General features: G+C 42.3%; 1 protein-coding gene across 2 annotated transcripts; it reads left to right on the forward strand.

Annotated features, from left to right (window-relative positions):
• The first annotated feature begins 650 nt into the window (after nucleotides 1–650).
• LOC115013278 (malate dehydrogenase, cytoplasmic-like) lies at nucleotides 651–11,183 on the forward strand. Of its 2 annotated transcripts, none has more exons than XM_029439455.1 (9): nucleotides 651–875; nucleotides 6,232–6,330; nucleotides 7,182–7,278; nucleotides 8,205–8,380; nucleotides 9,299–9,421; nucleotides 9,583–9,759; nucleotides 9,935–10,048; nucleotides 10,180–10,269; nucleotides 10,759–11,183. In XM_029439455.1, exons 1-9 carry the CDS (start codon nucleotides 822–824, stop codon nucleotides 10,879–10,881), a joined length of 1,053 nt encoding a protein of 350 aa, XP_029295315.1. In that variant the 5' UTR covers nucleotides 651–821; the 3' UTR covers nucleotides 10,882–11,183. The 2 variants fall into 2 exon arrangements, with proteins under 2 accessions (XP_029295315.1, XP_029295324.1); XM_029439464.1 differs by lacking the exon at nucleotides 651–875 and adding an exon at nucleotides 4,958–5,110.
• The last annotated feature ends 1,079 nt before the right edge of the window (nucleotides 11,184–12,262 follow it).

The raw sequence follows: 12,262 nt of genomic DNA on the forward strand, positions 1-12,262 counted from the left end.
CTCTATTTTTTTACAAACATATATAAATAATAACTCTTATGACATTATTTGATTTTCACAACCAATAAATGACAGTTATAGTCATAATCATAGTCAATTTAGGAGTTACATGTGTTTCCCTTCATCAGAGCCAGACAGTGCATCTTGAGTCTTTTATCTTGAATAATTTAAGAAGCCAAAGCAAAACTTCTGAGATCCATAGTTGTTTTCTTGTGTGTGTGTGTGTGTGTGTGTGTGTGTGTGTGTGTGTGTGTGTGTGTGTGTGTGTGTGTGTGTGTGTGTGTGTGTTCATGTTACATATACATCACTCCTCACTGTTTTTCTCACAGCCCACTGCAGCAGTCCTTGCTGTCCTCGTGTGACCCTGACACGTGCATTTATTTTGGATTGAAGCAGCTATGACATCCCATTCCCCTGCAGTGACGTCACTAACTCATACATACCAAACTCCCTCGACTTTTTGCGGTATTTAAGCGTCCATCACTACTTTTAATTTACACCTTTGCTCGCACATGAAACGTTTTAGCACTCCGGTCAGCGGCTATTTACGTCCTTAAAATCGTATTAAGGGACTAGACTGACTGCAGCCGTGCGTGTGTGTGCGTGTGCGTGTGTGTGTGTATAGGTAGAGGGTGGAGGTGTGAGTGAGGCAGAGGAAGCCGTGGAAGTCAAACTGCAGCGCGGTTTAAAGTCGCCTCCGTTGCCGCTGCCTGTCTCTCTCTACCTCTGCGTGTGTCTACCTGTCTCCCCCCCTCTCTCTGTCTCTCTATCTGTCTTTCTCCCGGTACCGTGTCAGTGAACGACAACAAAACACCGGGACCATGTTGACTATGCTGACTTCCATGTATCTGGTGGTGCGGGCGGTTTCTTCGGAGGTGAGTTGAAAAGCAGCCGTTTGTTAGCTGGACCACCGCGGAGCTGAACTGGACCGTTACAAACCGTTGGGACTCCATTAACCTCACAACTTAGTGTTTTAAACATGTCTGCGTTAGTTACGTGTATACATATACATTTAAATATACTGTGTATACATATCATCATCGTGTATTTAACAGATGGGTGACTAAACGGGGAAATTTATAACGTCCGGTGTTTTTGTCGCGGGGCTTTTTCCGTTAGACTTCAGGTGTGAAAATGGCCGCCGGAAACCCAACACCACCTTCATGTAAGTGAAGGAAGCCGACAGGTTGTGTCTTTTTGACCCCGTCATTATTAATTCAGTGAGAGTCGTCTTCGCTTGGCAGTTTTGGCAAAGAGCCACAGTGAAGCCTGCCAGGGTTAACATAGGCACATCCGGTCAGTTTCTTCAAAATAAAAGCCCTTATGTGAAAACTGAATAGGTCTGATAAGTTAAAGTTTCAAGTCTTTATTTATTATTATTTTTGGGGCAGTTTTTACCTTTATTTGACAGAGGACAGTGTAGGAATTGGTTAAAATACAACAAAGGTCCCAAGGCTGGAACCGAATTGATCGTTTTTTCCTTTTACCTGCAGTGCTATTTATCATTTATTATCTAGATTGTTTTGGTGTGAGTTGCTGAATGTTGGCGATATCGGCCATAGAGATGTCTGCCTTGTCTCGAATATGATGGAACTAAATGGCACTCGGTTTGTGGCGCTCAAAGCACTAAAAAATACATTCGAAAATCTTAACAGCAATGTCTCTTTACAGAAATTATGACCTGTTTTTTAATATAATTCACAGACCATGTTGTGAGCAGTTTCATGTAAGAACTATTTTCCTTCTACCAAACTACACCCTCTAACAAGCATGAGCCTTTCAACCATAAGTAGATGGATGCTTTCTTCTGCGTGGTGATCCGGTAGAAAGAAAATAGTTCCTACATGAAACTGCTCACAACAAGGTCTGTGGATTTTGGCGTGAACTGTCCCTGAATGTGTAATGTAAGGTGCATTTTTTATATTAACATGTAACCCTGTGGTCTGTCCAGAACACAACATGATGAAACCCAATGCAAGGGTTAATTTAAAATACATTAAGTGGTTAAATGTAATTTTCACTCACATCAATTCCTGCTCCTTACAGCACTGATTAGATTCATGTTTATCATGAGAAATCAAGTTGGAAATGAGAACAGCAATTTTTTACGTTACATATAACATAACATATATTAAATATATTGTTATTCTAAGAAGTCCTTTTCTCATCTTAAAATAGGCCATGTTTGCGCTTTTATTTTGAAGGCTGAATTACTGGGCTTCCGGGGATGTGTTCACAGTTTTGCTGCTGCCTTCATGCTGCAGTCCCGGCTGCAGATTATCAGCACCACGGTCAGCTCCTGCCAGCAGCCCAGATCCGCGGCCTGTTTTAACTTCAGGCAGCTTTATTGAAACAGAATCCAGCGAACAGCACACAGATCCAACATGGCTGCCGGTGTCCTTGATAGGCTGATGGGCAGAACTATGATTGTAATTTAAAACCTCACCTCCCTGAAATGTACACCCTCTCTGAAAGAACATCCCTCACATCGATGTCTTTCACTTTTATTCTGAACTCTTTCCTTTAAGGTAGCAGTTGGTTGACAAAAGTATGTAGACACCCTTGGGCATTAATCTGCTGCTATAGCCTCAAGTTATCAGGATTCAAGGATCATTTATTGACATTTTGCAACAAAGGCTTGCACATTGAGATGCAGTTGTAGCTCAGTCCATCATGCTACACACCAAAAACATGACAGAACAGAACAATAACTGCAGTTTGCAACACGAGGATTGTGAACAAAAACAACGACCTTTAATGGTCTTATTTTCCTGCGACCGGTCATCGGCCAGGAGCAGGCACGGTAGCGGAACAGCCTTAAAGGTCCTAGCAAGGTTAGTTTAGCTTCCCTCTTGGCTCTCTTCCTGTGGGGTTATCTCTTAAGGCTTTCTGCAAGATGTTAGAACCTGGCTGCAGGGAGTTGGGTGAGATGGAGGTCAGGGCAAATTGTTTCACACCAAACTGGCAAAACCATTTCTTTATGGACCTGCACTGGGGGCATTGGAAAGGGCCTTCCACAGACTGTTGCCATTAAGTTGGAAGAACACTCCTGTCTTGAACATTATTGTATGCTGGAGCTAGATTGGAAGTAAGGGACCCAAACTATAAAAAAAAAAAGCCTAAAAAAGACAGTATCAGTTTGAGTGTACGCTATATTTAGAATATATTCATCGCTTTACCTTGCTGTCAGACAGCCCTATCAGACGGGGAACTGGAGCCGTTATCTATGCTCTCTTCAAAGCCACCAGACTCCATTGACAAAAACAGTGATTTCTTTCTTGCAGAACATGTAAAGTGCTGGTCCACTGCTGCCTCGATCAGTTAGTTAGTTTGTGTTATTGTGTGACTTCGATGTTTTAAAGGTTAGTTCAGATTCACCAATTTCACACAATAACACAAACAAACTAAGTGATCGAGGCAGCGGTAGACCAACAACTCCCTTGTTCCATAAAGTAAAATTACAGTTTCTTTCAATGGAATCTGGTGGGTTTGAAGAAAGCATAAAAAACGGCTTCAGAAAGGGCTATCTGAGAGGAAGGTAAATATTTTAAATACAGCGTACACTTACGACTACTGCAGATATATGGATCAGTCCCTCAGATAAATGATGTCAGATAAAATATCACACATGTCACAGGGGACATTTTTCTCTAGAAAACAAGTACTTTTCGCTAAAGACTTACTCCTACAAGTAAATTACTTTTACTTGTAGGGGAATATTTTTATATTGTTTCTTTGTAAAGGATCTGAGTACCCTGGTGACACGGGTGATGTCTGAACTTTCTGCTGTTGTGATCTAACGTCAACAGATCAGACAGCTTGGCTCAGATTTACCTGCTGCCAGGTTGCAGATAACAGGCTGAACAACAACAACTTAACAAGCTGGCAACTGAACCCAATGACTTGCTGTAGTCTGGGGAGTAACCTTGACCTCAAGTGACTTTTACTTTTGACCTCAGTCCCCCAGAAGTTTTGGTTTCTAAGGATGTTCCTGGGCTTGTGTGTGTGTTTCTCAAAGCTTTTCAGGGGGTCCTAGGGGATTCTAAAGGCCTATGAGGGATTATTAGTGGCTCCTCAGGTGGATCCAGGGGTCCTGAGGGGCTCCAGTGTTTAGGGTGTCTTGAGGGGTTTCGGTTCCTGGGGTTGTGTTTTAGGGAGTTGCAAATGATTCCCGGTTTTTTCTAGAAAAATATATTATTTTGTCCTATATTGCAATATGATTCACAAAATGTATTAATAATGACAATATTAATATTTATAATAATAACAATAATACGCTTTATTTTTAAACCCCTTTTAAGTCACAAACACATATTTGAAAGAATGATCATTTTCGCATCATTATTCTCATTTTCATTAAATAACATATTTAAATGATCATAATAAGATTTTAAGAAGTTCTGTACAAAACAAATATATTTCCTTAAGTCTGTAGAAAACTATTTGTAGGCCGGGACATCTCTTTAGCGCGGAAATACTTTATTCAAAATGGTATTTTGATACATATTTTTACTTTATTAAATACTGCGCTTCTTGCGATTTTGCACTAGTATATATTGCAATTTCAATAAAATTCTGAGAAGGCTCCATTGTTCTTGTTACAGTTTTTTGGGGGCTCAAAAGATCCAAGAAATCCTGGGGTCACTGTTGAAGGGATATGTTTCCATGGATTCTTAAGGGTTGTTCACACTGTTAAACATGGACATGCTTTTGTTTTATTCATATCATATTCAGTTATTAACAGAGCAGAGATCAGTCTGCAGGACATGTGGTGCAGTACCGCTGTCGGCCACGACGTGTCGCCAAACTGCAGCCTGAGAGTCTCAGTTAAAAAAAACTCTTTTTAGAAAATCATCTTCCGTAAATGGAGTGGTGGGCGCGGTGTGAGCAGCGGTGCATTATGGGAGAAGTAGTTCCTTTTGTCGGTTGCTCGGTTGTAAAGCCTGTGAAAGTATCATAACACGACTACAAGTCCCACAGTGAGTGTGCACGAGTTGTTTCGCCGCCTGACTCAACAGTACAAGGATAGAGGTGACCCTTCCGTCTAGTCCGACTGAGCAGGGAGAGCAGGCACCGCAGACTCAAAGCATCTACACATTAGCTAAATATGGTAAGATGGACCATTCGCTGCTTATTGTATGTTTGTAAAGGTTACATTATGTAACAAAAGTCCCCTATGAAAGCATGAAAGCATGAAAGCATGAAATGTTTTTAACGGTGTGCAACATGATGTAATGATAGTTGACATTGAGGAGAGGGTTGCAGCGTCATAATTTAACTTACTTTTGTGCTATTTCTTGTGCTTGAATGGGGGTTTTTGTATGTTGCTGAATTCATGAATAAATAACCAAGGGCAGAGCTGTCATACGCAATGTGTTGCACAGTTGCAACACTCAGATTAAAGATGATGGTTGAATGAAAACCTCAAAGATGTCATTTTAGCATCTGTAGCCTAGCGTGCAGGTTTGTTTCCGCTGTTTTAATACTTGCTAGTCTGCTCTTCATTCATGCAGCTGCCTCCATTTTAATAAGCAGGCTGTGGCGTGGTGGCAGCGTCAAGTTGCATCATCGGCCGATTCTTTTATTCAATCCGTGGTAACCAATCATGACAGGAGCTTCATCAGTTTGAATCTCGTTTCACAAATATCGCAATTTAAAGATTCCCTGCTTGTTCGACACTTCGCCGCCAGATATAATATGATGTCATGTGACTTCTGACAGTACTGGAAACATCCTTCAATTCGGCTTGTATATAAATCACTCTGCATTATTCATTCTGCTTAAATTATACTAGTTTGACCTGTTTCATTCAATGTTTAGCACATTTAAGAGCGTTGTGTGAACAATCATAAAAGAGGACGTTTTGGTTTTCTGCGCAATAGATGTTATGCAATGCCGAATTAAAAGGTGGCATCAACTGCTAAAGATAAAGTCTAAAATTAAACTGACTGTTGCTCCCACCCTTACCCGTATGCAAGGCCATTCTACATTGCACACATTTCTTAATGGAGTTTGGCAACACGGCCTCTTTATACAAAGGGCAGAGTTCCACAGGAGGTGGAGTCACAATGAGCCTTGTGAGCAGGCTCATTGTGAGGTTTCCATCCGTTAAATATAGGCTTTTACCTTCAGACCATCAGCATGTTACTGCTGCTTTGTTTCCTCCTTTTGTTTATCTAGGTCAATCACCCATATGACCCATATAAACCAAACCTATTTGTTTCCCCCCAGGCCGAACCAATCCGTGTTGTGGTGACCGGCGCTGCTGGCCAGATTGCCTACTCCCTGCTGTACAGCATCGCCAAGGGAGATGTGTTCGGGAAGGAGCAGGTACGACTGAGCCTCTAGATTATATAACTAGCAGCAGAAGCAGCAGAGCCCCCTTCCCCCTGAAGCTGATCCCTGCACAGACAGCTTGGTGAATAATACAGGTTTTAATGTGGGTTAGGACATCAGCTTTAGGAGTCCTGATCAGTGAACTGGTGTAAGTCGGATAACCTCAAACAAAACCATAATATTTGAATATTTTCAGAAAGAATTTGCATCATCCTAGGAAATCCTGAAACGTTCCCTAAGTTTCTTATGGATGTGACGCATGCCGAATTAAAAAGTACTATGGAGTACTTCAGAAAACATGTAAATTAAGCTGAATGTTGTATCCGGTGTTGCCAATATGCAAAGTAAACTACATTTAAAGATGTTTTTTAATGGAGTTTGGTGATAAATTCTGAGCAGCATTTTTGCCATTCATGAAAATTCTGGAAATATTTTGGGATTTATGTTTAGTTTTCTTCTTCAAATTGTCATTATCAAATGTAATATGTGATAAAGATACATGTGTATTCAAATAACAACACTATATACTTAAATTGAAAGATTATAACAGAAACAGCTAATGAGGCGTCAGAGCGGTCAAAATTCTCATTTTATTTATAAAAGTTTCCTTTAAATTACAACACAGATGCATTCATGAAAAGAATTATATGTTTTAGACTTCATACTTAATTAATAAAAAAGGTGTGGAACTTTATAAGAGAAATGTAGGAAAAGCTCTTTAGTATTAAAAGTGAGGTTTTCCTCATGAGACCTGGTCACAAATGATCAGATCTTTGCTCAGTTAAACATTTAATTCTCAGGTTTTGTTTTGTGGATTTTCAGGTAATATTCTTCTTGTTTTTCAGCCAATCATCTTGGTCCTGCTGGACATCCCCCCGATGCTGCCAGTGCTGGAGGGAGTCGTCATGGAGCTGCAGGACTGCGCCCTCCCACTGCTGAGGGGTGAGCCCACACTGTTCATGTTACAGTACAGTCGGCAGGTTGTGACGATACGCATCTCCAACTAGCTGGTGTCCAGTGTGATTTAAACATTTAGAAAATGTTTTAGCATTAGTCGTAATATCTTATTACCAATACTTAAATTAATAACGTCCGTTTTTACACCTAAATCTCGTCCATGAAGCAAAACTAGAGTACTGTCAACTTCCAATGAATTTACAAAATGATCAATTAAATGAATAATTGATTTGACACAGTAAACTGCTCCCTGTAGTCTTGGCACTAATGCTTACAGGTAACTTTTAATCCCCCTGATGAGAACAAAATGTTAAACTAACATCCTCCTAAAGGAGCCTGTCTTCGTCTAAACTACAGCGTGCGTGCGTGCGTGCGTGTCCATAACCTCCTGGCTGTGCGGAGGAGGAAGGAGTATCTCAAACGAGGCCCCTGGTTGGCCGATGGTTAAGGCACCACAGTAGCCAATCAGATCCGTGGTGGGACAGTGCTGAACGGAGGGGAAGTGAACTCTGACTGAAGTCCAGTCTGATAGCAGGTTCACTTTAATAACTCAGAAGATGTTGATGTTAAAAGCTTTTATCAAGTCCTCAGCGTATCAGTACGTCTGTATAGCACCTGCTGTTATCTGCACAGGTGGGAGGTCACTTGGCTGCACACGTTGTTAATACTTGTCAATAAGCATTGTTTAGAGTAAATGTTACTCTAAATCTTATTTATTAAAGTAAAAGTACATACTTCATGTGTACGATATCCTGCTATATGTGCATGGATAACTTTTTGTTTGTTCAAGATGAAAAACGCACTCCTGGGGGGTTGATCTCAACATTTACACCAATAATATAACATGATAGACTAGTGTGCATTGTCCCAGTGACTCCCTGCTGAACACGTCTCCCCCCCTCCCCCCTCAGAGGTGATCCCCACTGACAAGGTAGAGGTCGGCTTCAAGGACCTCGACGCCGCCATCTTGGTGGGCTCCATGCCCAGGAAGGAGGGGATGGAGAGGAAGGACCTGCTGAAGGCCAACGTGGCCATCTTCAAGACTCAGGGCAGCGCTCTGGACAAGTTCGCCAAGAAGACCGTCAAGGTGACATTTCAATCCTCCGTCTTACTGCAGTTAACGTCACTTTAGTTTTCCCACAGACTCGTGATGCACTCGGCAAGGACTCATCCGTTGTACTATTTAAACACGGGGAAATAACAAAGCCGACTGCGTCTGTGCCGTCACAACTCTTACAGCAGCTTTACCTTTCTGCAAAGTTCATTTGTAGTAGTAGTAGTAAATAAGCAGGACCCAAAGTCCACTGAGGCCCAGCGTCTGTGTGACGAAAGGTTTAAGGTCAAAGCTTCACGTGCAGGGAAACTGCAGAAATGAAAACAGCCTGAAGTTGAACCCTGTGAGGACCTTCACCTGCGCTGCACCAGAAAACATCACAACAGCTCTCACTTCAAAGAAAGAGGTTTGGACTCTTTAGTTTCAGGAACAAAGTACAAAAAGTCTGTTTAGAAATCACCTTTAGGCAGTAAAACACAATAACATTCGGTCGCTTGTGATGACCCTCCAGCTGTGACCGTGCAGAATCGCTCCTCTCTGTTGACATTTGTATATTCGCGTGTTGTTAAAAAACCTTTTTACTTCGATCAGTCGCGTACCTGAGATGCATAAAGAAGACACGACTTTAATGAATTCTGTGTTTTAGGAATCTTCCTTCAGTCTTTCCTGAGAGAACTGCTGTTTTGTGTTGCCGAGGATTCTGGGGAACTCGTGAAGCAGCTGTTCGGATGTTTTGTCTGCAGATAAACTGTAAACTCTCCTGACTCTGTCCACTAGTTTCTTTCTTTACTCGACACCCTGACGATCAGAACATAAACTGCAGCCGTGCTGTTGCTAAAGATGCATCAAAATGCCACTGTGTCTGTCGTTTAGTTTCTGATGTTTGTAGTTCTTTTATTTCTGCTGATTCTCAGTCTGATGGAGGCGTTCATGTTTTTAATATTTCTTCAGGTTTTGGTGGTTGGAAACCCGGCGAACACCAACTGTCTGATCGCCTCCAAGTCTGCTCCATCCATCCCCAAAGAGAACTTCTCCTGCCTGACCCGACTGGACCACAACAGAGCCAGCTCCCAGGTACACACACACACACACACACACACACACACACACACACACACACACACACACACACACACACACACACACACACACACAGAGTGAAGTGAAGGTCGTATAGCTTTATGACTTTTACTTAATTATTACGAAGTGAAACTAAAGTTGCGTCTCTCCTGCAGGTGGCGATGCGTTGCGGCGTGTCCGCTGACAAAGTGAAGAACGTCATCATCTGGGGGAACCACTCCTCCACCCAGTACCCTGACGTCCACCACGCCAAGGTCAACCTGCACGGCTCCGAGACGCCCGCCTACGACGCCGTCAAGAACGAAACCTGGCTCCGAGGAGACTTCATCTCTGTGAGCGCTCGCTGTTTCTCGATTATTAATTATGAAGTGAACGAAGAAAAAGCTTTTTGAGGATTATTTTTGTCTTAATTTGACGGCGAAGACGGATTTCTTCCACGTCTAGATCTTCCAGCTTCAGGGTTTGTAGTTTCTGTTCTCTTTTCAAACCTTCACCTTCCTCCTGCAGACGGTGCAGCTGCGCGGTGCAGCCGTCATCAAAGCCAGGAAGCTGTCCAGCGCCATGTCTGCTGCAAAGGCGATCTGCGACCACATGAAGGACATATGGTTCGGCACCAAGGAGGTGAGTGTGGAGCGGGAGACGAACAGAGCAGAGCCGGTGAAGGACACGCAGGGGACGCGTGATAAACCTGGATAAGTTGTTGGATCTGATTTCAGTTGTTGTTGTTCATTTGGACTGTTTCCTGCCGACAGGGTGAGTTCATCTCCATGGGCGTGTACGCTGCCGGAAACACCTACGGCATCCCGGAGGACCTCATCTACTCCTTCCCCGTCGAGATCAAAGTGAGTTCAACCAATCAGCTGCCAGCACTTATTTGACAATTGGGTGTTTGTAACGGATCCAGGTTTGTTTGATGAATACAGATGCATTTCAGACGTTCACCTCAAGTCTGTAGCCTCGCGTCTGTACACCTGAGATTTCTGCAGCGCCTCAATACGTAATTAAAAATAACATATTACGCCTCTAGCGTTTTTAATATTTACTTCTGGAATCTCCTCCTTCACTTATTGACTTCACCTGATGCGTAAGAATCTACGAAGCCAAATTCAGGATTCAAGTCGTTAATCTTGTTAAATATGAGTGAAGTCGACAAACGGGCCGCTGGACGGTCTCAGAGACCAAAGAGGACTCCCCCCTGAAGGCTGATGAGAGATTCTTTGAGTCAATTATTTCTTATATTAAAATGAGGAAGTGACAGCCGTACACAATGCGACAAATTAAAACTTAACCTCTGACCTTTCCCTCCGTCGCCCCCCCCCCCCCCTCCACAGAACAAGACCTGGAAAATGGTCGACGGACTCTCCATCAACGACTTCTCCCGCGCCAAGATGGACGCCACAGCGGCCGAGCTGGTGGAGGAGCGAGACACCGCGCTGGACTTCCTGTCCCAGTGACTATCTCCCCCTGCTGGCCAACAGCAGCAACAGCACATAGATCCCCCGAAGGCTGTCTGCTCACGGCTCTGAAGAAGAAACCCTCCACTCTTATTAACCGTCCCAGCTGCCGTGTGTTAGTGTGTGCGTGTGTGTGTCACTAGGCCACTTCTTCAGGTTTCTCTGTTTAACAACCACAACCTGGCCTCCTCCGTCTGCAAGACACCGAGAAAATGTCTGTTAGATGATAACGCACACTAGCTGTCCAGAAACTGTAACAGATCATCACCAATAAAACGACGAGGAAACTAACAAAACCAAGATGGAGCTCTCTAAGTCTCATTATTGTACATTATAACCAGCTACTGTTCTTTCAGTGGAAAAACCCTGCATGTTGTAAACTCCGGTGTAACTTTCATTACACACAGGAGCTTACAACATGCCACACCCTTGTGTAACACCACCCAAAGCACCGCCAAAATAAATGTCTGAAAAAGATATTGCTATGCAGAATTGGCATAGAATATAAAGGTTTTATTTTTTTTAAAGGTCCGCAGTTTAACAAAGCTGCTCTCTGGTGAGAAGTTAAAAGAAGAACGGTTCAGGGCACTTATCCAGCAAACTTAAATCAGACGGCTTTTATTGTGAAATTCTAAAAACAGACGTTGCTTATACATGTTAAAATAGAGCTGAGTTGGCAACTAACAGCAGCTGCACAGACTCATTGTTCAGGTGTAACCGTCAGCACACTGGTTCCCCTTTTTGTGCATACGAGATGAACACCTGAGCAAGAAGCCAGTAAACTGTTGCTAAATGCAAAGTAGCACCACCAGATGTAAAGAAGGAAGAAAACATAATGTGAACAAATAAATACAACGTCAACGTACAGATGAACAAAATAATATCAGTCAGCAACAGTGCCAGACGTATCTTTATTGTCCCATTAAGAGTTCATATAGAAACAATACACATAGACAGGAAGTCACTGTTTTATTAAACAAGTGACTCTTTTATTTAGATATGTCGTCATGTATAAAAGAGAAGAGCAGCAGTAGCTTCTCAGTTCTACATTAAGATCTAAAATGTTTATTAGAAACTCATTAACAGTGTCCAAAACATTAAATCACGTAGGAAAGGTTTATATTTATGTATTTATATTCCATGTATAGCTCCTTAATGAAATCAATGTGAAAACTAATGAGTGATTTCTATCTGCTGTACATCAGCTCTACCACACGGGGGCAGCACCGACCCAAACTGTGATCCTGATTCAATTATTCATTATTTAAACTTTTATTATTATTATTAAGTCATTTATGATCTCAGGGCTTCAGAAAATGTATATTATTTACATTTAAATGTATATATTATGATCAGTATGCAGAGAACATACTGTACCTGC

Source organism: Cottoperca gobio, chromosome 1 (genome assembly GCF_900634415.1).
Source record: "Cottoperca gobio chromosome 1, fCotGob3.1, whole genome shotgun sequence".
Lineage (NCBI taxonomy): Eukaryota > Metazoa > Chordata > Actinopteri > Perciformes > Bovichtidae > Cottoperca > Cottoperca gobio.

Bases quoted from the DNA above. Each gene is read 5' to 3' on its own strand.
- LOC115013278 (XM_029439455.1), top strand. From the start codon at position 822: ATGTTGACTATGCTGACTTCCATGTATCTGGTGGTGCGGGCGGTTTCT. The intron at 10,049-10,179 runs GTGAGTGTGGAG...TCCTGCCGACAG, and splicing joins TATGGTTCGGCACCAAGGAG to GGTGAGTTCATCTCCATGGG. The intron at 10,270-10,758 runs GTGAGTTCAACC...CCCCCTCCACAG, and splicing joins CCTTCCCCGTCGAGATCAAA to AACAAGACCTGGAAAATGGT.